This window comes from Pseudopipra pipra, chromosome 1 (genome assembly GCF_036250125.1).
Source record: "Pseudopipra pipra isolate bDixPip1 chromosome 1, bDixPip1.hap1, whole genome shotgun sequence".
Taxonomy (NCBI): Eukaryota; Metazoa; Chordata; class Aves; order Passeriformes; family Pipridae; genus Pseudopipra; species Pseudopipra pipra.
The window spans coordinates 111,011,302-111,037,367 of NC_087549.1; the positions used below are offsets into that span (position 1 = coordinate 111,011,302).

The window sequence follows — 26,066 nt, forward strand, 5'->3', positions numbered from 1 at the left end:
TTCAAAGATTGGCTGATGATTTCTACCTGTAATTAAGGGAAATAACAAACATATTTTTGTGTCACGGACCCAAGTCTGCCAGCTCAGTTATCTGAAATGGCTGATTGATTCTTTTTTAAGTGTTCGTATTCCTAAAGCACAAGTTAATAAAGTTAAAAGAAGTTTTCCACAAGCTAAATTCTATAGTTGCACATAATTTGAAATAGAGAGTATCCTACTTCCAAACAATAACTTCTGATACTGTGCTAACAATCAAGCAGCCAGAGGTACTGAAGGAGGAAAAAGCAAAGTCTTTACATGTGGTAATATGCAGGTGATACCACAGGCAACAGACTGTTAAAGACTACAGCACAATCACCTTTGCAGAGAAATCAGATTGGCTACTGCTACTGAGAATTTAGGGGTCACTATCTGTAGTCAGAGGATCTTTCCTGTTGCAGCAGTTACTGTCCTTACTTTGCCAGTCTTCCTGGAAGTAATGGGAAATTCAAATCAAATTTCCATGTCTCTCCCCTCTTTTCCTTCCCAGTGGTAAAACAAACTGGAGCCCTTCCCTGGATTGTTCACCTTGGAACAGCAAAATTTAATACTGTTGAAGTTGCAGGGAGAAGAAAGCAAGGTAGAGAACTCAGGGCCTGCCTCTGCTACAGTATCATGGTTCTTTTCCAGATGGATCAAAACAACATTATCTAGAGCTGCTGTGGAAGAGTTGCTAATAGGGAAATGTGCTGTAAATAGTAACTTGCCAATACAAGTTAGCCCTGCTCACAGATAATGGCACCGAGCATCACGACAATGCTGGCTGGCACCACCACACCACCGCCTCTTCTACCCACAAGGAAAATCTTCAAACGGTTCTAAGGACTCAGACAGGATCAACACAGAAAGCTTCTCACAGTATTTATTCCACCCACTTATTGAGCTGAAGACATAACATGGCATTTACAAGATTAAGCTTTTATTACTGTATACAACAGAAACAAGGCTTTTTGTGCTGTTCATAACAGCTTAACCCAGGTAATAAAGACAACCATTCCAAGTCATTTCATCATGCTATTTCACACAGAGGAACAAAGCTGAGACAGAAGATGAAATTGCTGCTCTCAGTCAGTCCTCCTCAACTCTACAGACCAGCTGAAAAGGTCTTAAGAAATGTCAAATACGGTGAACCTTTCATCTTACTCTTAGAGCCAAGTCTTGCTGTAAGCTGTGCTAAAGATGGCAGGCTCTGCCCTTGACTTAATTTTTCACTTCTTTTTAGAGAAAATGGCACTAAGTTTATGAAAAGGCAGGGCACAACCAAACAGGTCCATTCACTTATTTTAAGTGGCCTTCGAAACAGGAGTCAAGGTATCTAATCCTACATAATTTAATGCTCTAGTAAAAAAGGTAATCTTGCATTTTTATACTTTACATGAGAATTAACAAATAAAAATCCCCTATTTTTTTTGTTATATGTTAAAAGCAGTGGAGTTTTTTGGTTTGTTTCTAATGCTCTCTAAAAAGACCTACCAAAGCATAAACCACATATTACAATACTTAGCTGATATACTTACTTCTGTAATAGACTTGACAAAGCGGATTCCATCATTAGCTCCTTTGATTTTTGCCAGACAGTCACAGAAATAATCCCAGTAGTCTTTTCTGTTGCCCAGCAATGTGCTTTTTTCTTTCTGGTCAAACTTAAATGAGGAAAACAAAATGCAATGAGCAAAACTTAACTATAAATATATTTATATATAGCTACTTGGAATTCTGTTCCTCTCCCAGTAATATGAGCTTTCATGACTCCTCTTAGCTTTAGCCAGTGTATTCACAAAGGAAGGAGACATTGCATTGTGCTGATGCAATCCAGCAGTTACAAAAGCTACTTTACAGACAGTAACAGATAAAAATGTTTTGAGTCTCTTTAAAATACAGACATCCTTTCAAAACTGCCGAAACAAAGATTTACAACAGATTCGGCAGCTGTTCAAGAGCAATGAACTAACAACCAGTTGCAGCTTGGGCCACTCAAATCCCGAAGGATTCTTCAGCTTCTGCTGAAGCCTCTGCAACTCAATTAAAACTCCCTTGCCTAGATTAAAGCTAGATTAGCATGTCTTTGTTGCAATCAGTGACACGATTACAGTATATGTGGAAAAGACACTATGCAAACTGAATTTCAGTTTGTCCAGCAATGTTCTCTTTTACTTAAATTTTGAGGATCGGGGAAAAAAATAGCATTCCAGATTAAAAATCAGCATTTTGCATTAAGCCTTCCATACAGTAAAAAAGAATTTCTAAAGTGAAATTGCAAAAAATTCTGTAAATTACTCACACTACTATATTTGTACCATGAACAGCTCACTAATATTTATTTTGCATCAAAATGTTGTCAAGAACTCATTACCACAGTTTTTCCAGGATAACTTAGCAGGATATATCTCTAAAATCAAGCTCAGATCTTTCAGATCCAAGAAGAAATGCCTTACATTCTTCAATCAAACTGCCAGCTCTTCCTTTTGATTACATTTATTTTCACTTGAAATAAGTACAATAAGCACCATGCATTTCAGTCCACTTACCAGACACACACAAAAAAAAAAATAAAAAGAGACTCAGTAGGACATTTATGATTATTTGAGTTAAACCCCACATATTGAACAGGCAGTAAGAGAAAACAAGGCTGAGCTTTGCTGGTGGATTACAAATGACACACATCATTTTCTACCTGTAGAAGGTACTCAAGCTTGTAGGAGAATTTTTGCAAGTTGCCACTGTCATCTGTGATCGGTTCCCCTCCTTCTTTAAATTCTTTACTTAACTCAGTCACAGCATCTGTGAAACAAGACACCAAAATAGTTAACTAATGCAAATGATATATAGCACTGAATCCATAAACAACTAAATAAACGGTTTCTTCATGGATATTTTGCATTTAGTTGAAATGTCTTAATGACAGGGCAAAAAAATTACTGATATGCTTGCAATTTAAGACCACCTGTAAGAAAACTAGAGCTCAAGCTATGTCAACCTGCTGTGTGGACTATTTCTTCTTCTTAAAAGGACACTTAGCACTTCTGACACATAGCAAAAACTGGTAACAGACAATTGCTAACTGCTACCTCAGCAGAGGAAAGAGAAATAACTTTTTGCTGTTTCATGTGCACATTAAGGTATTGCCACAGAACAAACAGAATTCTGATTAGAAAGGACAAAGCATGTAATCTGCTAAAGGGGATCAGTAACACGAGAACAGTCATTCGGTCAGCACATTTATCTTCTCCATGCTTTATTCAGGAAGGTTCAGCTTGTGCTGGTTACAAACACAAACGGGGAAAATAATTTACATAAAAAAAGCATACAGCAACTTCTCTTCCCTCAAATGTACAGCTGTAGTGGGTGAGGAAAACTCAAGTCAAAACAAACTCTGTTGTCCTCCAGGACACCCTAACCCCCAACAGGTGCACTTCTCAGCATCAGAAATTACTGATTTTGAATTTGCTTTCCACTTGGGTGTTGTACTTAATTCATGTGACTGAGTGAGCCTCAGCTCCCAGTCCGACTCGATCGCCTTTGCAAATTAAAATCTCTTCTTGTTAGCAGGTACATAGATCTCATTTTTTTATATTGTGGGAAGATCAAGGTTCCCAGTTTTGGTGCATATACTTTATATTTAATAAAAATTTAAAGGAAAAATATTCGGATCTTTGTATAAGCAGCTGATCAGGACAGAGAGCAGGCAAACTGTTAAGAATCTGCTGCCAATTCTGCCTGCAACAGAACTGTTGAAAATTAGGTTGGCTACTTCTAGTGGAGGATAAGTTAGGTTCCACTGTAGCAAGAACAGCAGGTTCAATTCGCCAGCACTCTTCCTCTGGATCTCCCTTCCTAGTTTGGTTTGGCCTCCTGTTTTTTTTCCCTTCCCACATTAGCAGCAACTCCACACCAGCTTCCCATCAAGGAAGGGTCTAAAAATTAGGCCTTCTTATCTCAAAGTCCTAGCTCACAATGCACACTCCAGACACCTTTTTAAAAATTATATTTAAAAATTATTTCTTATCTTGCATGAAAAATATTTCTTATTTCTTATCTTGTATGTTTAAATTTGCAGGATTTAGGAATTTAGGGTCCTGCAGAAGGTACAGCACTTGTTTCACAAAAAAACCTCAGTCACATCACACACCTTGAATTATGTTGCTATAATGGCTGCATGAAAGAGTAACAACTGAAAACACAACTTCTACTCTGTTTTATCTAAAACATAGAGGTTGCAGTCCAGCCCACAGAATGCCTCTGCCAGCATGGCATTGTACCTTGCAAGTCTCTGATAATCCGCTGCAGTTGGCTTTCACCACTAGTTGCTGCCATCTCGAAAACAAAAGGAACTCCCCTTCTGGGCTGTTAACCTTTTCATCCATCTAGATAAAAACAGCAGAGTTCATATCCTTGATGACCATTGGGTTGACGCTGGTTATTTTTCTCTGTAACACCTGCAACTGTAAAAATCAAAAATTAAATGAAAGTTTTTATCAGCTCAAATGAGCATCAGAGAGGTGCTTTGGCATTTTAGATCCTGTTTAGTGATGAATTCCAAGGCCAACTCTTTTCCAGGAATCTCCTTTTTTATTTCCTTATAGATTTCACTTTCCATTTCAGTTATTTCTTCAGTTATATCTTTCAAAACTACTGAGCAAACCTCAGAGAGCGATTTTCTTTTACTGTAGATACAACACAGTCAGTTGTACAGCCCAGCTCAGGCTGGCATTTCATGCAATCCATCTTGTGACCCTGATGGAGGTTCCAATGACATGTGATTTTCCCTCTCGAAGCACTCTGCTAGATCTTCCCTACAGGCTGCAGAGTAAAAAGATATGACAACTTTTCCATTTCAGGGAGACTTTCAAGACATAGAGTAGGCAGGGACCAAGGAATCAAAAAATGATGCACTCTTGATTCTCTGGCACTGTAAAGTACTTTTAATGCATAAGAGCTACTAAAAGATGTAGTACTGGAGCCTGGTTTTAGCATGAGAAACACCTCCCATCCCGTTCTCAGAACCCACTGTTCCCAACACATGTAAGAGGACACCACTTTATTTTAAGCTCTGTTACAACATCCCTGGCTGGATAAACATACCATGCACCACCTCCCTTGCTTAGGACAACGACGAGTTATACCTAGCACTCATAGATAATCTTTCTGTAAGTAAAATTAATTAAAAGCCTAAAATGCTTTACTAAAATAACCATGCCTGGGGATCCAAACTTTCAAACACTAATCTAGGAACAATCATTCAGAAAAAAAAAGGCCACACAGAAACCGCACAGGGAACTTACTAAGCATCCTGTTCAAAGGTTGTTCAGAATTCCATCTGCAGTGGTACAGCCAAATTTTCAAGCAAGCACAACACCCAAAGTACTGAACCTTTAGAAAATTTGCTGTTACGTTTCAGTGCTTTTGTTATAATTCAAGATTAACCAAGATGAAATTAAGTTTTAATTAAAATCTTACAAATTTTTGAAATGTAATGTGACTAGGTCAAATTATTACATCTCCTTTCTCTTTCCTTCTTTCACTCCCAAAAGAACTAAATTGGCATGGCTGATGTAGGTGTCTGAATTAATCAAATGGACCATCCTTCCCTATGTATCACGATATTGTTACGAAATGATCCTGATGTGATCCCCTATTCTTTTCCATTTGAAGCAAAGCAAACCTTAACAAAGCCACAGAGACAGAAACATGATAAAGTATAAAGAGAAGGCTGAAACTAGGCTTACCAGTGTGCTTCTCTGAATACTTGTCTTTCGTTACCTGCTAGTTTCCATTTCCATATTTTGATGGCAGTTGTTATGTTATGACTCAAGTGTCACACGGGCCATGTGCTGTCCGGTGAAGGGCCTTGGCCACCACAACTGGGTAGCTTCGGGGAGAGAAGGCCAGATGACCTTCTGTGGTGTCAAACACAATTTTTTACCCTAAATCAACAATATTACATACCCAAGACTCCTACCTTGATTCTACTGAGTGAACATACGAACTACCACACTTCCGGGCAACTTGCTGAGCTTGGGTACCAACAAAGAAAAGCAAGAATAACAATCCGACTGAGTCAATGTTTCCTTTTCTAAGCACACACAGTAACATCAGCCATAGCTGTTCAGTTTGGCAACTGCTACAAAAAGATTAAGTGCCATGTGGGCAATGCAAGCTAAAAAGTGTGACCAAACCAAATGCTTTTCCTCACACAAAGAAGGAAAAGAGCAAGGACCAAATAAGGGGATCTTGCCTGTCCTTCCCAAAGGCCACAACAAGCTCCCATTCAAGACTTCAGAGGCACAAAGAGGCATGCCAGGAAAACAATGACCAGGCCAACAGCAGGCATGTACAGAGAGCCTGGAAGAGAAGGTAATTTGGAATTGAGCCCTTATTTTGCAATAACCAGCAGGGAGGAGGATATGGGGCATCCTACAGCAGACAGGCACAGCACGGGACCTTGCCAAGTGCTAATTCCCAGCAGGGTGCCCAGTCAGATATTCACTGGAGGAGGACTAAGGCAGTTTAGAGTTTCCCCAGCACCACTAGAACTGCTTAAATGAGTGTGTTTGCCCAGAAGTCACAACAGCTCAGTGGCACAGCGCAGGGGAAGGCTGTGTTCCCAATGGGTTGATTCTCTTGTGTCAAATGTGCCCAAGACATGCATCTTTATTCCCATTGGGATCTCCTAGGCAGAATGTGAAAATCCTGAACAGAGACCACAAGTCAGCTGGAGGGATGTAGCTGCACAGTCCGCTCCTCTGTCTACTCCCAGTCACCCCTTTTCTCAATACCTGGAGCAAGGTCTCACAGCTCCCCCTTCCTTGCATCAGCTCCCAAACCTGAGACATGCATTTAACCCCTTCTCTTCCCAGAGGTGAAGGGGATCTTTTGACCTGGGCTATTACATAAGGCAAATATGCTGAAGCTTTTTTAGCTTTTTTACTTGCCTTCTCCTCTGCAAAATGGGGAGAAAGGTACTTCTCCCCTCCATGGTCCTTCCAGAGGTGTTCTTAGAAAACACAGTCCATCCCTCAGAAAGGTGCAGAGCTCCCACTGCCAGTGGCAAAGAAAGCTGGTAACGTACCTTAGCTGGTTTCTCAGTGTTTCAAAATAGGAAGAACTTCTGTAAACACCTGATCTAATCCTTCCTGATCACAGAATTCTTTGGAGCACAACCTTGTTCCTCCAGCATTTCCTATCCTATTATGTACGCCTGTAAATATCTGCTACGCGAAAACAGCATGATACATTCCTCAGGCACAAATGACCTGCTGCGGGTCAAAAGCTTTTCAGATGATGCATCATTACCTCTTACATAACAACATAACAGCACTGGACTAAGGCTGATGGCATTAACTTGCACAAGAACTGCAGAGCTGCCATGACATCAGTGCAGCTACACTAAAGATGTGGCACAGAGGAGGCAACACATGTCATCAGTCCCTCCTCACACTCTTGGGCTGTGCCTGCTGATCTCTGAAGGTGGTTCCTGCCTCTCTTGCTGGCATAAGTACTGGTGTGGGGGTGACAATCTTCTTTACAGAGGAGGATATCCTGGAGATTAAAGAAAGAAGCAGAAAGGAAATAGCCCACGTCCAGGAAAAGAAAAGATTTACCTGAAGGGGAGTGAGACACATATAAAACAGGAAACAAAGTTTAATGACTGTAATTAAACTGGTTAGTGGAGTAGCTACAATGACCTACTTTTAATCTGATTGTATAAAATTTTCTACATCATGTCTGCATCTCCAGCAGGTACATTTTTTTTTACTTCATTGGTCAATTTTGGCCAACTTTGACAGAAGGTAGTTGTCTTCAAAATATTACACTCCCCCATGTGCAATCAGAACAGTAATTTGGGAGGAAGTCCATGAGCAGAGTGTCCCTTCATTGATAAAAAGGCTGCAGTGAGACCTCTGTTATAGCCTGATATCAGAGAATCCACTCCCAACTCGTGCATTTTCAGCGTACTCTAAGAGCAGAGCTCACACTGCAGACTTGGTGTAATTCAACTAAGCAGTAAATCAGATTTACAAGAACTACTCATTGGAAACCAAGATCCACTACTTTGTACTGCTTACAGAAATATTTCCTGTTAACATAACTACTCTGGTCTAGCCATTATAAATAAGGACATTTCATCACATGTCCCTCAACAGTATCATAACACCTTTAAATATTTGGTGTGTGCAGTCCTATGCCTGTTCTAACATTCTATATGAAACGAAACAGACAAGTGAGGATACTGAGATAAAACTTATGTTTGTGAGTCACAACAACCTTAACTGCGTTATTCCCTTGTGTGGTGTGAACATGATTTGTCCTATAAAAGCAGATACTGACTGACAACAGCAAAGCACACTGTGGAAAAAAACCCCAACCTATCTAGTCATACAGTTGGCTACAAGACACACTAACAAAAGAACACTGAATACAAACCTCACAGCAAAGATGAAGAAAGAACTGGGAAAAGAAAATCCCTAACTCTCAGGACCGCAACACCACTGATCTAGCTAAATAATTTCATTCCAGTAATTGTCTGGAAAAACTACTTGGTACTTTGTTGTTACAGGAAACAGAGCCCCAGTGGAATTCTTGGCAACTGTGCTGCTAGCTTTTCCCAGTTTGTCCCATGCAGGTACATAAAGCTGCACATTCATGAAGCTGAAGAACTGTTTGCTGGAAGTAAGAGTCTGAAGTGAGCTGTAAAAAGGACAGAGTGACTCTTCTGTCATAACCACACACACGCTTTTACTGGGCAACCCAAACCTTTGTGCTTTAACACTGCATGCAAAGAAATGTGACTGATATAAACACACGCTGGACTACAATACATAGGACAACTGAAAACAAAAGGCAGGCACAGCCTTAATGTCAGCTAGGGTTTCCATTCTGAGAAGTGAAATTTTCTTGCTAAATTAATCTTCCCCCTGCATTTTCTACACCAACAAACCTTCACATTTCAATGACAAACAAAAACATTTTAAAGGAATGTTTATTTCTTCTAGTACCTCAAGTATAAGACCATGCTGCAAACTCATGCTGGATTTTCCACATATTGATACACACAAACCTTGTTTTGAAGTTTATTTTGGCATAGCAGAATAGAGTAACAAGATGAAGTGCATAAAAACAATCATGTATTTCACAAATGCCTCACAGAGAAGAAGCACTTTATAGTTCAGGACTCCTTAGAGTAAAGCTGTTTTGTGGGAAGGCTCTTGTGCTCTAGGGATATTTGCATTTTTCAGCATAGGTGCACAAACTAACAACATTCATAAAATACTGCTTGTATCCCTAATCTGAAAGAGAGACTGACACAGAAGAATCAGTAAAGTTTTATAAATTTCTTTGTACAATCTTCCCTTTCTATGAACAACTGACCTGCATTCCAGCCCTATTCCTTGTATTTGTAACCTGTTCTTAGAAAAAGATCAAAACTAGGCAACAGACATGACTATACTAGTGGCACAGTAAGAACTCCATGAGACAGAGTTAATTTTTAACCTCATGTGGGCAAAGCTGGCAACCCTAACAATTTTTTTTAATGCTGCACCTACTGAATTGCACCTCCACTCTAAGACCTGGCTTAAAACTCTTTAAAACCTTACACTGAACTTTGCCACACAGGACGAGGGATCAGACTTTGCATCAGAGGAGAGACAGAGACTCCTGTTGAACAACATGAACTCAAACAATCACTTTCTTCAAACAACATCACAGGCTTGTACATATCTCACAAAGACAACCCTGTCTCAGCCCTATCTCATGACCAGAGAAATTCCCTGTTTGAGGAAGCAGTCAGTTTACAAAGAGAAGAGCACTCTTCTGATAACAGGAATTGCACCAGTATCACTTTTAACAAACTCGTCTGCCCTTTTTCCTTAGAACACACCAGACCTCACCCCATGTCAGGAGTTCTACCTTGTTTACTAATATCTACCAATTAACCTAACCATAACTCTCCCAGAGACTTGCTTCTTCTCAGCTGCTCCCATCCTATTTCACTCCCCCTCGAGAAGGTATCCCTCTGCCTGTATGGTGAGCTGAAAAGATATATTTCATTCAGAAGTTAAAAGGTTTTTCCCCATTTGTGCTCTCATACTCCCAAACCATTCTCCCCATGTCACTGTGTACCCTCCCTGCCACAAAACCTGCTCTTCCACTCCATAACTTGCACAACTATTTACACGTTCTTCAAGCCATACACCTAATGCTCAGGTGCTACTCTGAGGAGCACCCTGTAGACACCTACAGAAACAGAAACAGCAGAGGACTTCCAGCTGCAAAGGAGTGTTGGTGATTCATGACACCCAACTTGCTCATTGTCCAAGCCTGGAGATTTCAAAAACTCTCATGTTTTTCAGGTCTCCAAAGTTGGCCTCTGAGCTTTGTTAACTCCCTCAGCAAGCTCAGCCTGACTAAAGCATTTCAGCCACCTCTGAGACTTTGGTATAGGTTAAAAGCAACAACCATTACATCCTGGCTCTTTGGAATGGGACCTTTCCTTAGCAGGATTTTTTACCTTTTTATCTACCACTCCACGCAGGCTTTCCAAGACAAAGTTTCAAAGGCACTTGAAAAGGCTTCCTCCAGCTAATGGTTTTGGGAAGTTTGGCAGGTGGGTGTTGAGACTTGCCCACCAGTAGCACTGCACATGTCCAACAGCAGTGGCAGCTCCCTAGGACAACTCCTGGCCTGTATATACTTCCCAGTGAACTAGCAACCTGTAACACTGAAAAGGTTTTGGTCACATGCATGGAGATCAAACAGAGGGCAAGGCAAGTGAAAAGCACACTGAGACAACTCAAACTGACAGGCCACCAAGTGCTTCATGCTGCCCCAGAGCCAACAGAAAGAACTCTTGTTTTCCTTCCTCTGCAGCAGGAAGAACAGAGTATTTCCTCTCCCTCTTTTCTTGTGGGTTTTCTAGTGTAGGTCACCATTCTGTAGGGAAGGGGAAATTTCAGAGTTTCAAGCCCCAAAGTTTGGAAGAGAGGCCTGTATGAGACTGCAACTGCTGGGCCGGCTGGGAACAGACAGGCTCGCAGATGACGCAGGCGTGGCATGAGCCCAGTTATTCAGGGATACCCTGATCCAACCGGTTCACTTTCAAAACCTAAACTGGCTTGTAGCAGCAGCAAGAGCTTTCCTGTTCTCATCCTTCTTCCCAGCAAGAAATTAAATGTCATGGTGGACACATTCAGGGGTTAACTGTTTATAAATATCTTTGCTGAGATCACTATACCATGAACAAACACAGAATACTTTGATGGACAAAAATATTAAATCACAGGGAAGGGTATACAAGTCAAGGCCCTGCGCAGCAAGTTTCCCAGCACTGTACCAAGCACTGACATCCAGGCACTCTGCAAAAAGGCTCTGCTCCTTCTACCAGTGTTACAAATGTGAAACCATCTTCAGAATACGTTTGGGTAAAGTACTTTAAATTAGTACTACTACAGAATTTTTGGACACAAACAGCCACCACTCCCTGGACAAACAGGAATTACTACATGAAAATATGAACTAGACTGGATACAAGCTGCTAAAAAGTTTCCTTGCTTTGGCAAAACCAAACACATAAAAACATAGTAATACAAATAAATAAACAAATCCAGTAATATGTAACAATGAAAGCACTCAGGGCTCTTACAGTTCCCTTCAGTTTAATAATCTCAACAACATCTAAAGAATACTAGAAGAGTTCAGGGTTTATGTGACAAATAGGCAATAGTTAATTTTTAAATGTAATCAACTAAGAAAAACAAATAACAATTTGAGATAAAAAAAAATCAGCACTACTTTTCCTTGAGTGCATCGCATAATTTCCACAATTTTACATAGTTTTCTTTACATCTTTAAGAGTTTTCTCTCCCTAGTTGTTTGTTTAGATTTGGATCACTCACAGAACAAGTCTTAGAGGATCCTGGCCTCCAGGACATTAGGACAAATTCCTATTCCTTTTATGTAACCCTCTAGCAGTGGAGAGAGGGACTGCAAATACAATACACTCACTGTTATCAGATGGTGTACATAAGAGACTCTTTTATACGTGAAAATTAGACTCCATAACAAACTAACAGGCTCTTCAGAAGAAGTAGTGAAACCATGTTTACAACAAATGCTGTCAAATACCATGGCTAGGCTACGTAAACGAAGATTTAGGAAGGCTCTACCCACATTTGTTACAAGCACGCTGGTGGCTAATGAGGCCAATATGAGATAGACATATCTGATTGCAAAAGGCACAGCAGAAAGACTCCTTAGGTGGTATATTCTGCAGGACACGATTCTTTTTGCGTTGTCTTTACTACAACAAGCAGAGCAAAATAGGCTATCACTTGTTTTGCACCAAAGCATCTTAAATACAACTTTTTAACTGCAGTGCAGTCTTCTGAATGTGAATGTTTGGAGACACTATTTGGATTATCTAGAACATTTTTTAAATTCAAGCACTCCCACGAGGATCATTTAAAGACTACAGGAAACTGCCTTGTACACAATAAAATCTGGAAAACATAAAACACACTACTGCAAGGCAGTCTATCTCCTCTGCCGCATGTTCTGAAACACCGTGTCAGAATTGAAAATAAGAAAAACATCAAGAAAGAACATGTTGCCTTGTTCCTGACAAGACAGAGAACATGTTTTACCCTCAAAGTTTCATCCTAGCTTGCCTCGTGTGTGCATGAAGTCTGAGCTGGATAAAATCAAACACCCACTTTCGATCTTCAGCCTTAAAGAGGCAAAGGCCTGGTACTGCTCCCTCTGTTTAAACTTGAAACTTTAAACTTGGTTTCAAGTGAGAAGCAGAACCAGGATTGTGACACCTGCAGCCGACCAACTCTGTATGTGAAACAAACCTTGCAAACATCAGCAGGAGGGTGGGTGCGATGACCCAGGCAGAAAACAGCCGGGTCCTGAGCTCCTGAACAGGCAGCTGCAGCAGCAAGGAATTCACCAGCTTCCAAAACACGGCACAGCCCCTCCACAGTCCAACTCACCACCGCAGGACTCACCACCGAGGAGAATCCAGAGCACAAAGGCGGCGGACAACCAGTTCGCTAAAACCTTTCTTTTTTCCCTTTTCCTTGCTCACTCTGGATTACCAGGATCAACATAAGCCGGAGGAGGAGGCTGCAACCCCGGCATCTGCTCTGTAGACAGACCCAGCTGCACCGTGTGCCAGCAAAACTCTCTCCCTTTCCACCCGCCGGAGATTTGCCGACACAAGGGCAAAGCGGGATTAGGGGCAAGCGGCAAATATTTGCCTGTCAGCACTTTATAGCGGGGTGAGGGCACGGACACGGGAGGGTGTTTGGTTTCCAGCAGGGTGACTCCGCTCCTCCTACAGCCGCAGGAGGGGAGAAAACAGAGGACGGTGTTCATGTCGTTTTAAAGTCATCCCTCACCAGGTGGACACGATGACAGGGGCACTGGCTCTGGCTGGTGGCCGATGTCCGCCTCGGCGGTGCCCCTGAGGGCCGGGGAATCTCCGTTCGAGGGGTATCCCAGGCCAGCAACCAGAGCCCACCCTGGGCTGATGTGCCCGTGCCCGTGCCCGTGCCCGTGCCCGTGCCCGTGCCCCTGCCCTGCCCGCGCTCACCCCGCCACAAGGCCGACCCCGGCACCCCCAAGGCCGCCGGCATCTCTCTCCCCTCCGGGGCTCCACCCCTCGAAACCCAGCTCCGAGCAGCAACAAGTGGAAGCCGCTGAAGTTACTTCCCCCCCGCCCCCGCTCCCTCTGGCAGCCGCTGCCTCTTCCCCCCCGGCCCCGCCGCGCTCCCCCGGCGGCTGTGCGGGAGGTGTCGCTCGGTACCTGCGCGGCCGCCGCCGCCATGTCGCGGAGAGGCGGCCCGGGGTGAGGCTCCGCCGCTCCCCGCCCGACTACAACTCCCGTGAGGCCGCTGGACGGGCCTCCCCACCCCCGGGGCGGTGGCTGGAGCCCCGCCCGGGACTCCCGGAGGCCGGGGGGGCAGAGGTCTGTGGTGAAAACAGAAGGGGTTTAAGTGGCTGTGGGGGGAAAAATCGCTGCTTTCGGCTACAGCTGCAGGGTTGGGGTGGTTTCCTCTCAGGAGGTGTGTTGCTGGTACCCTCAGACAAGGTCGCTTTTTACAGAATTACAGGATTGTTAGCGATGAAAGGGACTTCTGGAGATCACCCAATCCAACCCCCCTGCCAAGGCAGGGTCACCTCGGGCAGGTGACACAGGAACGCATCCAGATGGTTTGGAATGTCTCCGGAGAGGGAGACTCCACGACCTCCCTGGGCAGCCTGTCTCAGTGCTCTGCCACCCTCAGTGGAAAGAATTTCTTCCTCGTGTTGAGATGGATTTCCTGTGTTTTAGTTTATGGCCATTTCACCTCATCCTATTGCTAGGCACCACCGAAAAGATTTTTTTCATATGATAACTTTTGGTTGTTTGTTTTAATACAATAACTTTTTAATATAATGCCAGCTTTTGCTTGCTTTTAGGACTATTCAATATGGATGGGGTTTTTTTTCTTTTTTTTTTTTTCTTTCCTGGTTTGCTAGATGAGTTCATCAAGCTCTTTGCATGGACAACTGAAGCAAATGTGAAAGTCAGGTTCAATAAATCTAGCAGCAGATTTCCCCCTTCTTCCCTTGTTTGCTGGCAGAAGGAAAATCCTCATCCCTAAGATCAAGGGACAAGACGACATACTCTCAAGCTGCGCCAGGAGAGGTTCAGATTGTACATCTGGAAGAATTTCTTCACAGAAAGGGTAATTAGACACTGGAATGGGCTGTCCAGAGGGGTGGTGGAGTCAGCACCCCCAGAAATGTTTAAGAAAAGACTGAATGTGACACTTATTGCCATGGTCTAGTTGACATGGTGGTGTTTGGTCAAAGACTGGACTCGATGATCTCAGAGGTCTTTTCCAATGTGAATGCATCTGTGATTCTGTGAAAGATATAGGTAGGGATTAATAAAGGCCATGGAAAGTAAAAGACCGAGAGAAAGCGAGTTTGAAACTGGAACAAGAGGGTGCTTTCTGAGCCAGGGTGTGGGGAGTATGTGGGGCATGGGGGGCATGGGGTTCCTAACACTCACAGCACACTATCTCCCAGCACCGAGCTCCTTCTACAAGCAGACTGTTTCCCCTCTTCAGATTTTAACCCTCCCATAAGGCATATAATTCTCTGAAAGGACATTTCTTTCACAGCATCTGAAATAGTCTATGCTGGTTTTATGCTTGAAGTGTACTGGAATACTAAGTTCCTTTGTTTGTTTGTTTGTTTTTTTCTGCATGACTTTGGTAAATGAATGATTTTAAATAAAACTTGTGAGCAAGCAGTTTGTCATCAATTCTTGCCACAATGCTTGTGACTTTATTAGTTTCATGAACTTCAGCTTAGGCAGCCATAAGATCAAAGCATCCCATTTTCAAGACTCTTGAGGAAATACATTTTGTACATAGTCACTGTACATGGTTTCCATCATCCTCACTTTTTCATCCTCCATGCAGAAGAATGACTAAGTGACCTTAAGTTTTGGTGATTAATCTAATGTATAGTTTTTGAACAGCTCAAAAGCATTTTAATGTCCTCAGAAATACAGGTTATAGGGCTTCACATGTTGTGGGCACATGACTTGTGAAATGCAATGGAATGCCTTACATAGTTTGGAAGGAACCTTCAAGCTGAATTTTCTTGGCATGCTTTGCTGAATCATGCAGCACAGTGCCAGGAGCACCTACTGAAAACAAATGTTTATTTTCCATTGATCTGTAGACAACTGGCTGTCTTCCAAAAGTAATCTCAGAGTCATCAGATGCAAATAATGGTAAATCAAATCCCATATAATTTCACTGCAATGGATTTTTTTTAACGTATTTTCAAAAAGTCAGTGTGCAATTCTACTTTTCATTTAAAAATAATCAACTAGAATTAATTATTCCTCCTTTTAATTATGTAGTGACAAACTGCTTTCTGAAATATTTAATTATTGACATTAATTATTGAATCATTGCCTGTTTACATACACATCAATTTCTTCAGTGGAAAATATGCCGTTTCCAACTAGGTACATAGCTGACCAACACTTCCTTATAATTTTCTATATTTTCTCATTTCTCAGCAATAAAAGAAGTTCAAGATTTTTCCTTTTTGGAAACTGCACTAGAAAAAAATGTGTTATCTGCTCCATGTGTGATGCTTTCCTTTATTTTTATTCTGATAAAATTAATTTAATAACTTCTTCATAAACTGTGGTAAGCTGGATGGAGATTATTATCAATTTTACTTGCTTGGGAAAGGCAATGTCAGTCATTCCAGCAAAAGTAAAGCCTTTGTTGGGAAAAGTCTTTTCACTACTCGGTGGAATGTAACAGAGGTAGCCACTTCAATCAACTCAAATAACTAAATTGCTGCTTAACATATATTAAGGATTCTTAAAGATCGTGTTTACGTTCTGTTCCATATTGCTGAAATGTAGGCCAAGATAAATATTTCAGGGCTGAAACTGACTTCTGACATCAGAAGTTAAATCTAACATTAGATGCAGTTCTTTGAGAGTGATTCTGAAAATACAATTTGAATGTTGGCTGGTTTGGGTTTGGGTTTGGGTGGGGGGTTTTTTTCCCATTTCACTAGATGTCACCATTTCTATACAAAGTTTGCAAATAAATATAGAATCCTTTAGTTTTAATTGTGATGAAAAAATCATACACTGTCATCAACCATTTAATGCTGGCAACACTTTGGTACCTCATTGACTAGAGCAGGTCTTTACCAAACCTTCTAAATAACTGGGATCTATTAAAAAAAAAAAAAAAGTCAAAACAAAAAACCAACCAAACAAGGAATAACAGAAAAAAAATATGGTCTCCTGTGGATAGTAGACTCTGGAAATATTTCATCATGGTCTCAGAGTATATGTCCATAGAACACATTCTTTCCATCTGTCTCACATTATTGTTACATGTGCTACATATTTTCTTTAGAGTTTTTAAAGAGTTAGTTGGTGTTATATAATGACTGGAGAGGGTTTTGCTTCCTCTAGGGGCTTGAGGTATTTTATGAGAGTAGAAAACTCCCAGTTTCCCTGGTCACCCTCAGTGGATTAACATACCATTGTAGCTAGACTGAACAACAGGCTGCTGTTTATCATCAGAGACCTTCTTTGACTGTAGGGAGAAAGCTTTGGAAGCACTTTTTGCATTTGATTGCATTCTGTTTTGAATAGGTGGACAAATAATTGTCAGTAGGTATAAAACTGGAAACAGACAACATAAAAAGAAACAGCAAAGCTCTGGAAAACCTCTAGAAGCAAATATGGCATTTTAGACAAGATGGCTGAGGAGCTTGGAGGAGTATTCTGCTAATATCAGGTCAGATTCTGAGACTGGCTTCCACCAGAGCACACTGGGCTTAGGAGTTATCACTGCTTAGGGCTGGCTGCATTTCACTCCTGTGTGGACAAAGTAGGTACCAAGATTTTGAGCTGTTGGTGCTGATTCAGCTGAATCAGCAATGATATGGGAGAGCCAGGATGTGGACTCTGAACTGTGCAGTTTAAATGAACCCAAGTCCCCTACGTGCATGTAGATGGATGGCACACAGATAAAGAGCACACTAAGGTTTAGGAGATTAAAAGCTAGTTATGGTGACTGGAATGATACCGCCACCAAGAAACACAACTTGACCTTATAAAGCAGCATCGTTTGGAGGTATGAAACAAACTCAACAAACTCAAAAATATTTTAGTTCTGTCACCTCAGCAGTTCCTGAATACGGAGAGAGTACTCCACTCCCTACACTTTCCTTTGTTCTTCTTGATTTCTTGCTTCACTGGATGAGCAAGGGCATTTTGAACTGCTGAGTAACCATAAGGAGAAGATAAAATAGAATTTTATTTATGATTTCTATAAACTCAATGTTTGGAAATGATATATAAATGAACGTATCCTGACTCTCAGTGAAAATATTTCTGGCAGTAAGAAGTGCATGCTGTGCTTTGCCAATGCATTGCACATAATTATGAGTCTGATTCTTGCAAAAGCAAAATTATCATTGGTTTGAGTAGGATGCTTTCTTAAACATGTGGATTTTAAGTTTGCTTGTTTTGTTTAAGACAGTTTGCATTAGTGATGGAAAGGATTAATTTGGTTACCTGCCTTAACCCTTACCAGTGAGGATCTTCCCTGCTGGCAGATCATTGACTGATGATGTGCAGCTCCCATGGCTGCACAGAAGGTGGGAGCTCCAACAGGCTATAGCAATGAGGGTCAGTTTTGTGTTAACCTGCCAAAAATACAGGTAGGGAAGGGCCTAATCCAGCTAAACTGCTTGTGAGAGAAGCTGTTGCTCTGCCATTCCCGCTGGATGGAACTTAATATGTACTTAACCAGAGCAGCAAGAGCGTATCTATTTAATTGTAACTAGAAATTAAGGTTAGTGGTGCCATCCTGCATAAAGGCACCCCTGACACTATACAGTAATTGTAGTACTGTCACTGCTCAGTGTGACACTGCTCCCCAAATAGGCTTCCAAAAGCAATTAGTTTCTCCTTTTTTACTTCACAAACTTCTTTCTCTCTGCTCTGCATTTGCTCAGACCACATAATAGTTGATTGATTGAAATTAAACATTCAGGGTCCCAAGCATGATGTTGTATCCAGAACAGTCTGTTTTTTCCAAGCATCTGGAGTTCCCAGAAGGAGAGAGATGCACAAACCACCAATCCCCAGACATTTCCAGTGGCTTTAGTAATACAAATCTTTAATGGCATATGTGTATGAGCAACAACATATTTCCCAAATCTTCGTTCACGAAGCCTAGCCATGATTTCAACTTGACAGTGGATACAGCTCCAAGTGCCTTACAGGGAGTTGGCATACGTGACGTATGAGGAGACTAGATTGGTTGGGATATGTTTAGTCCCAGGAAAAAAAAAGGCTTAGGGGAGATCTGTTGGCTCTTTTCCATTACATAATGCGAAGACAGAGAGAAGGCAAGGGAAAATGCAATGTCACCAGGTTGCAGGAAAAGAAATTTTATTCATGTAGAAGGAAAGAAATCCACCCTAAGAGTTGTTAAGCATTGGAACAAGGACCCAGAGGAATTATGGAGTCCCTGTTCTTAGGGATCTTGAGAATTTGACCAGACAAGGCCCTGAGCAACCTTTGCTGACAGGAAAGACAAAACTTCTGTGAGCAGCATGGAGGAGTGCATGACCTCAAAAAGTCTCTTCCAAGCCAAATTAAGCTATGAAAATTCATAATTACTTCTTCAATTAAAAATAACTTTTTTATAATAGACAGTTATCAAAGACCGAGAACAATACTTACAACGTAGTACTCCATTGAATTTCTGAATGTTTATTAGTACCACTTCATTATATCAGGAGGCAAAATATCCACATTCTGACTTACTTTGGTTATGGCAGCAATACAGTCAGGTAATATTAAGCATCCCCTTAACATGCTCAGATACACTGTAACAAAATATACTCAAGCAACAAATAGATTAAAATAACTTGTTAAAAACTGGGCAGAGCAGGATCATTTCAGTCTTCCATGCTTCTGTTATACTTCTCAACTTTTTAAAGATAAATATAAAATGTATTGACAGTAAAGATTTCAGTGTTGTGTGGCTCTAGGTCTATGAGTTGAATGACAGCTTGTTGAAATGATGTAGGTGCACAAGGCCTTCTTATGCTCATGGTCACAGTATTTTCATCTTGTAGAGCTTTGCTGGTGCCTGTGAAGTGGTCCTGGCTTACCAGAACAGAAGAAGAATTTGGACTCATTTGTCCTTCAATAGGTTATCTCTGCTATTGAGTCCCCAGTCCAAAGTGTCTTGAAGTGCATGGAGGCAACCACATTAATTTCAAATGTTTCTTATCAGGAGACAAGATCCAAAGGCAAGTCTCTACCATAGCCAGCAAAAATGACAACTTCTAATTTTCTGTGATTTGTTTGAACATGAGTGAGTTCCCCTGTGGTGTTAATTAGTAACCTCTCTAATTTTTTAAGTTTTGGTCTGTAACTGTAGTAGTGGAATACCAGGACTGATCTGTTCACAAAGGCTCATCTGATGATAAGGGACATAATATGATCACTTTGTTCTGGCAAGTAAACTGAAGCACAAACTAGAAACCATGGGCAAGCCCTAGGAAGATTATTTGGGACTATGCCATATATGTTTGCCCCATTCTTAGGCTTTTCCTTAGGTTGCTTCTGGATTTACTCATAAATAGGATATTGTACTATGGGCATACTTGAGTTTCTGCTTTTTGTAAACTATAGAACAGCTGTGAAGAATCTGCAGTCTGCTCCAGATGATCTTCAGAGATCAAATGAAATAGTGCAGAAAAAGCATAGACATTTTAAGATGGATGCCCAAAAAGCCAAATTGTTGCTTAGAACCACTGCCAAATCATTGCTTGATACCACAGCAAAACTACCTTGGCTTTCTATACAAATGCTAGGAAATGAAATATTCTCGTTTCCAGAGGCTTTGTCATTCAGCTACGCCGGAGTACACACTATATGTTACCCTCCCCGGGGAAAAAAGACCTACTGAGCTAGCAGGAAGAAGAATATTAGTTTCCATTAAAAAAAATAGCCAAACATTAATTTTACAAATAAAGCAAGCTATTTCTATCCTGCTATTTATGAAGCCATTTGTTCTTGCACTATAGAAGTTTAATTCTTTTTCAGTACCATTGCAAAGGGAGAAAAGGAGGGAAAGAGCATTTAGAGGCAAATATGCTCCTGCACTGCTCAGGAGATGGGCTGTCAATCTGCTGCAGCCACCTGAAGGGGGTGTTCAAAGACTGGAAGAATCCTGCAACAAGGAGCAGTAACAGGAGGAAAACTAGTACCTTACTGAAGTGTCTTCTTAACAGCTTGTGTTCCTTCTAGGACTCTCCCAAACTTTCCATTTCAGACCCAAAATACTGCCTTTATACTGATCTAGTTTTATATATATATTTGTCTACCAAAAGATAAAAGAACATTTGCACTGAGAACTTCAGAAATTCAGAGGTCTTGTAGCCATTGTCAGGACAGTTAATCCTCAAAGCCCCCTCCAGAAAGTCCAATGAGTTTAGCACTGATAAGCACTGAAAAAGACTAAAAGCTATTAAAATACTTATATGTCCATTGCTATATACAATCCAAGTATTTTAAGTCTGGCAAGAAAGAGATATGCAACAATATTTATGTTAAAACTTGATGTTTTAGAGCCCAAAAGAATAGGCAATTCTTTTTTCTTTTAAAAACACAGTATAAGTGAGAGAAAATCCATCTCACTGTGCAAAAAATTTAAAGTTAAGATTTACAGGCCAATGAAGTAATTTCTCAGCATTCTCAGCTCTCCATCCCACTGCAAATACATTTTGTTATTTTCCATACACAGAATGTTTACAAAGAGTAAATTTGTGCGTCTTTCTCAGGCAAGTGCCTCTAAGAATTAGAGGTTACCCATATGGCATGCAAAATTTGAAGGTTCCTCCAGGACTAGTCCTAATAGTTAGGTCTTGCTTCAGTAGATGGATGCACCTTCGTGCTGGAATTTACCTTGAGAGCAGATCCTGGAGCTGGAGACTTGAGCATTGCCACAGTGTGAGCAGTGACTGCATAACTGTGCCAAATGCTTCTTGAACTTGACTCCAATAAATACATAGAGCACAGGGTTGAGGCAGCAGTGGGAGAAAGCAATGTTACGGCTGATGTGAAAGGCAAGAATGGAATCCCTTGCATACTGACACGTAGATGGTGGAAAGCTAATCAGAAAGCTGAGGACGTTGTAGGGCGCCCAGCACAGGAAAAAAGCCACCACAATAATGAGAATGAGTTTCACAGTTCTGTGCTTTCTGCGAGATCTTGCTCTGAGCAGGATTATGAGTATCTTGAAGTAACAGAATACGATAACTCCAAAGGAAAACAGGAAGAGTACGTTTCTCAGATAAATGTCCACCTTTTTCCATTTCCAGTCAGCATAATCACAGGTCCTGTTCCCTTCAAAGTTTTCTTGCACTGTGGTGTAAATCACCTCGGGAACCACAATTAATACGCTAACAGTCCAAACAGCCAAGCACACCAGAAAACTGTAGCACCGTGTCTGGGATCTCAAAGTTGAAAGGGGGTTCACTACACATACGTACCGCAGGATAGTCATGAGAGTCAAAAAGAAAACACCGCTGTAGTAGCCAATGGAGAAAACGGCATTCACCGCTTTGCAAAGGAACTCACCAAAAATCCATCCGAAAGACTGGTCCACTATCCAAAAAGGCAGCATGCAGGAGAAGACTAAATCAGAGACACAAAGATTCATGATGAAGGTGTTTGTTAAAGATGTAAGGTTTTCATATTTGAGTAGGATCCATAACACTAAAGTGTTTCCTAGCAGGCTGAGCAAAAATACCAGAGTGTAGAGGACGGTGGTGAGATGGGTGTTAAATATGAAATAGTCACCCATTTCACAGACGTTGCTTTCATTAGTGTATTCATATGAGTAATTATCATCTAAATTGCCTGAATAATATTCTTCATCCATTTGTCTGTGGAAATCTTGCGCTGTTCTCCAGCAGCTACTTCACAGGACCGCAACAATCAAACAAAACCTTTCGTGAAAATGAATCCAATGACTAAACTCCCATTGTGGAGGCTTCTGTTTTAAGACAGAAAAAGAAGCAGTGAAACTACCTTGTTTGTCCTGTTTTTGGGAGAAGAAGGACTCATTTCTTCTTATGACTAGAGCATGACCAGATAGATACAAAAAATTTACCTTCAAAGCAACATCAAGATCTTAATTGCTTAAGAAGTCAGAAACTAAGATGTTTCTGAACCAATATGGTTGGTGACAACTGTCATTTATTAAGTTTCTACCATGTGAAGGATGAGGATGCATGGTTTTTTGATGTAAATATCTGAGGTGCCAAGACTTTCAAATGTGCTACTGTTTTTTCAGTTTTCTGGAAGGGTATCAAACTCCTAAGCACTTCACAGTATATGTGATTCTTTGTCATCGAGGTTCAGCACTGCATAAACCTAAAAAGCTGAGCAGTACCAGTATCAACAAGTGTAAGCACTAAGAATGGGAAAAGCCATGTTTCTTACAGTTTTTTGTCCTGAGGTTTGTTGATATCTAAACATCTCCAAGCTTTGGCAGAAGCATCATCATACTGAGCTCTCTGTGCATCTCTGTGGCCTACTGACTCTCCAGGATGCAACAGGAGCAAAGATCACATCAAACTCCTTTTCTGGGGGTGCTGCCTTCCTGTTAGAAGGTGGCATACAATCAGGTGAATATACACAGGCACAGTAGCCTCATTTCTTTATGAAATTAAGCTAAAAAATACGTCCAGAAAAATCAATAATGGCTCCAACCAATGGTTCAAAGTCTAAATTCACTTTATCCCAGATGAAGGCTTACCTGCAGCACCATGTTTGAGTCCTGATTTAATTTAATGCCATACATGGGGGTAGGTGGTTCAGTTCAGCAAGAACATAGCACAGGCAGCACAGGTCCAGGGGCCATCTATCCGTTGGGATGTGGTCACACACTTTTGGAGGCAAGGGATGTGTGGGACTCAGTACTGTGACAGCAAATGACCCTGGAACATTTGCCACCAGATTCACAGTCCTAACTGGAAAGACGCTTCTGGCCCCATGCTGCAATCTTCAGGCATGCAGGATAAGTCCTTGTCAAGGCAGTCATCCCCTCTGTTTTTACTTGGTAGTACTGATGACACTTAAGTAATAAATAGGTTAGATTGAGGTCCTGACTGTCATCGTGTCCTGTTTCAGCTCAGGTTGGGGGGGTATGACTCCTCCTTAGCAACAGTCCTAAGGGAGAAAAGAAACCTCTTTACAAATTGTTGAGGTGCTCCATGGATGAGATGACAGTGCTGACCCACTTACACTCTCCTCCCATGCTGGCCACTCAGTGACAGTAAACCCCAGAGCAGGACTGCCACTTGCCAGGAGCTACACAGTTAACAGGGCAGTTGCTGGGCTGCTTCTTCCCTCTGCTGCAGTTCCTGCTGGCCCCTGACACAGGAACTTTCTCACAAAGACCTCAGCCTCTACTCCCTACCTCTGACATGACCTCCACATGTCCTGTCCCACATCACCCCATGTTATTCTGCTCCTCTCACCCCTGCTGAAGGGCAGGCAGTGGTTAGAGATCAGATATCTGCTGTGGAGCACTGCTCATCCTCCTGCTTGTTGTCAGGAGCTGAGCAACACTTGCAAGGGAGAAAGAACCATTTTGCAAAGGTATTTTGAGATTATGTCAGGTAACAGTTAAGTGCCAAAATAAAACAAGTATATCAACCCATCTATTTTCTTCACAGTTCAGATGATAGGAGATGGTAAATAGTTCTAACAGTCCAAATAACCTCCATTTTCCTGTGTCCATCTTCCCTGAGAGCACTGATGTTGAGTGTCTAGGAAGGCAGGTGCCTAGCTGTGACTGGAAACTGTCAGAAACTCTTGCTGTTTCCATTTCCAAATCTCTGTGTGCCTTGGCATCTTACCCACTTGACTCAAAAGTCTCTGTCTTGCACTTTGGAAGAAGCCAGAGGAATGGTTGCAAGAGGACAAGTGTCCTCCCTCTGATTTTGTGTCCAGCATTTCCAGAGAAAGTAGAAAAATGCTTCTGTGAAGCAGCTTTTTCCTATTTCTTTTTCAGTGCCACAAAGTTAGGTCTTGGATAATGCCTCAGTTCACAAAACAAGTTCATTTGTCTGTCTTGGGTTTCTCCCTCAGTGTCACTGCCAAACCCATAAATCTGGACAGTAGGCATTTGAACAGTCAATCTGCAGACAAACTTGAGGGCTATTGACATGCCTGAGCAAAGCTACACAGCGAGGTGTAGACCCTGCTACCAAGATCTCACCACCTTGACATCCAGGTAGTCTGGAGGAGGCCGAGGTGCACTGCATCACATTCAGCTCCTCAGTTTCCAAGTGCCCACCAACTCCTTGCCCTCTTGAGGTTGCATCGTCTCCACAGCTCACTCTTGGAGAGGTGGTAATGCCTCTGCTTACCTCAGCTGTTGCTCTTTCTCCCTCAACTATTGTGCCTTTCCCAGACGGTGTCCTCAGCTTTCCTCCTCGCTTCCTGTCCACTGAGGAACCTGAAATAGTTCAAACTGTCTCTTTCTTTCCTGTTTGCTGCAGGGCCAGGCCCTGCAAATGTTGCACTCGGTTGTTCACAGTGATGTCAGGCTGCCCGGAGCATGATACCTCTGCACTGTGCTCCCAGTGCAGGCAAGACCTCTTCACTGCTGACTTGCCATTGGAAGTGGCTCAGCGTTCTCAGGGTAAACACAGCTTTGCACTTTGTGCTCAGTTATAACTCATCTATATGATACAGCATGCTGTGCCATATTGCCTAGTGCAGGCTCCAGGGAATTACAGATGGAGGCTCTAGCCTACAAAGCATCAGCCCTCCTTGATGGTTGATCAGGATTATGGGCTTTGATATTACATTTATACCAACTGGGAAACCCTCCATCAGGTCAGTAGTGGTAAGGAGAACCTTGCAGAAACCTAAGGCACTTGGATCTTTTCCTTTTTACCTCAAAACTCCTAGAATCAAACCCTGTATTTTTGCTCTATTGTATTTTAATTCCCCCTTCCTACTGTGTATGGATTTTCAGTTAAGATAATGTGAAGGATATAAAAAATTATGTGGTTGGATCAACAGGCTAATAACCTGTTAGCATCAAACAGGAAATACAAATCATGCAACTATTTTCATTGTATATACTATGGTACAACTGAGAGCAGAAGTTGGCTGAAAAATGGCAATTACCTTATTTTCTGTTGTCAAGACAAAGAGGAACAGAGGAAAAACACATCATACAGTTTAAAGTCATTCCTGCCCTTCTAAAGAGCAAGGCATTCAACATTCATTTCCCTCTTATCCAGAAAAACTGCTTTTCCAGAAACCTTCATTTTCTAGCAGTGCTGTGCTTTGCCTTGGGGCATCACAAAAAAAAAAAGGATTCTAATACAGAAATGGGGAAATGATATTATTAGTGGCCGCCTGTTCAATTTTCTTT

General features: G+C 41.6%; 2 protein-coding genes across 6 annotated transcripts in view; both read right to left on the minus strand.

Annotated features, from left to right (window-relative positions):
• FYCO1 (FYVE and coiled-coil domain autophagy adaptor 1) overlaps nucleotides 1-13,953 on the minus strand; it is a 45,994-nt gene extending 32,041 nt beyond the window's left edge. For 2 of the 5 annotated variants that reach the window (XM_064671270.1, XM_064671248.1), the window contains exons 1-4: nucleotides 13,847-13,953; nucleotides 4,299-4,481; nucleotides 2,714-2,820; nucleotides 1,557-1,682 (exon numbers count right to left, since the gene is read on the minus strand). In XM_064671270.1, coding sequence (XP_064527340.1) covers nucleotides 1,557-1,682; nucleotides 2,714-2,820; nucleotides 4,299-4,353 — 288 coding nt within the window. In that variant the 5' untranslated portion in view covers nucleotides 4,354-4,481; nucleotides 13,847-13,953. Of the gene's footprint in view, nucleotides 1-1,556; nucleotides 1,683-2,713; nucleotides 2,821-4,298; nucleotides 4,482-12,890; nucleotides 13,294-13,846 lie in introns of those variants that run through there. The other 3 variants (XM_064671264.1, XM_064671256.1, XM_064671279.1) reach the window with 3 other exon arrangements.
• A 5,397-nt stretch (nucleotides 13,954-19,350) lies between these two features.
• On the minus strand, nucleotides 19,351-22,711 carry XCR1 (X-C motif chemokine receptor 1). Its single transcript, XM_064667024.1, has one exon. The coding sequence runs from the start codon at nucleotides 22,548-22,550 to the stop codon at nucleotides 21,537-21,539; it is 1,014 nt and encodes a 337-aa protein (XP_064523094.1). The 5' UTR covers nucleotides 22,551-22,711; the 3' UTR covers nucleotides 19,351-21,536.
• Between the last annotated feature and the right edge of the window lie 3,355 nt (nucleotides 22,712-26,066).

What these genes read in the sequence shown, in the direction of transcription:
- XCR1 (XM_064667024.1), bottom strand. Translation starts at nt 22,550, where the DNA reads ATGGATGAAGAATATTATTCAGGCAATTTAGATGATAATTACTCATAT.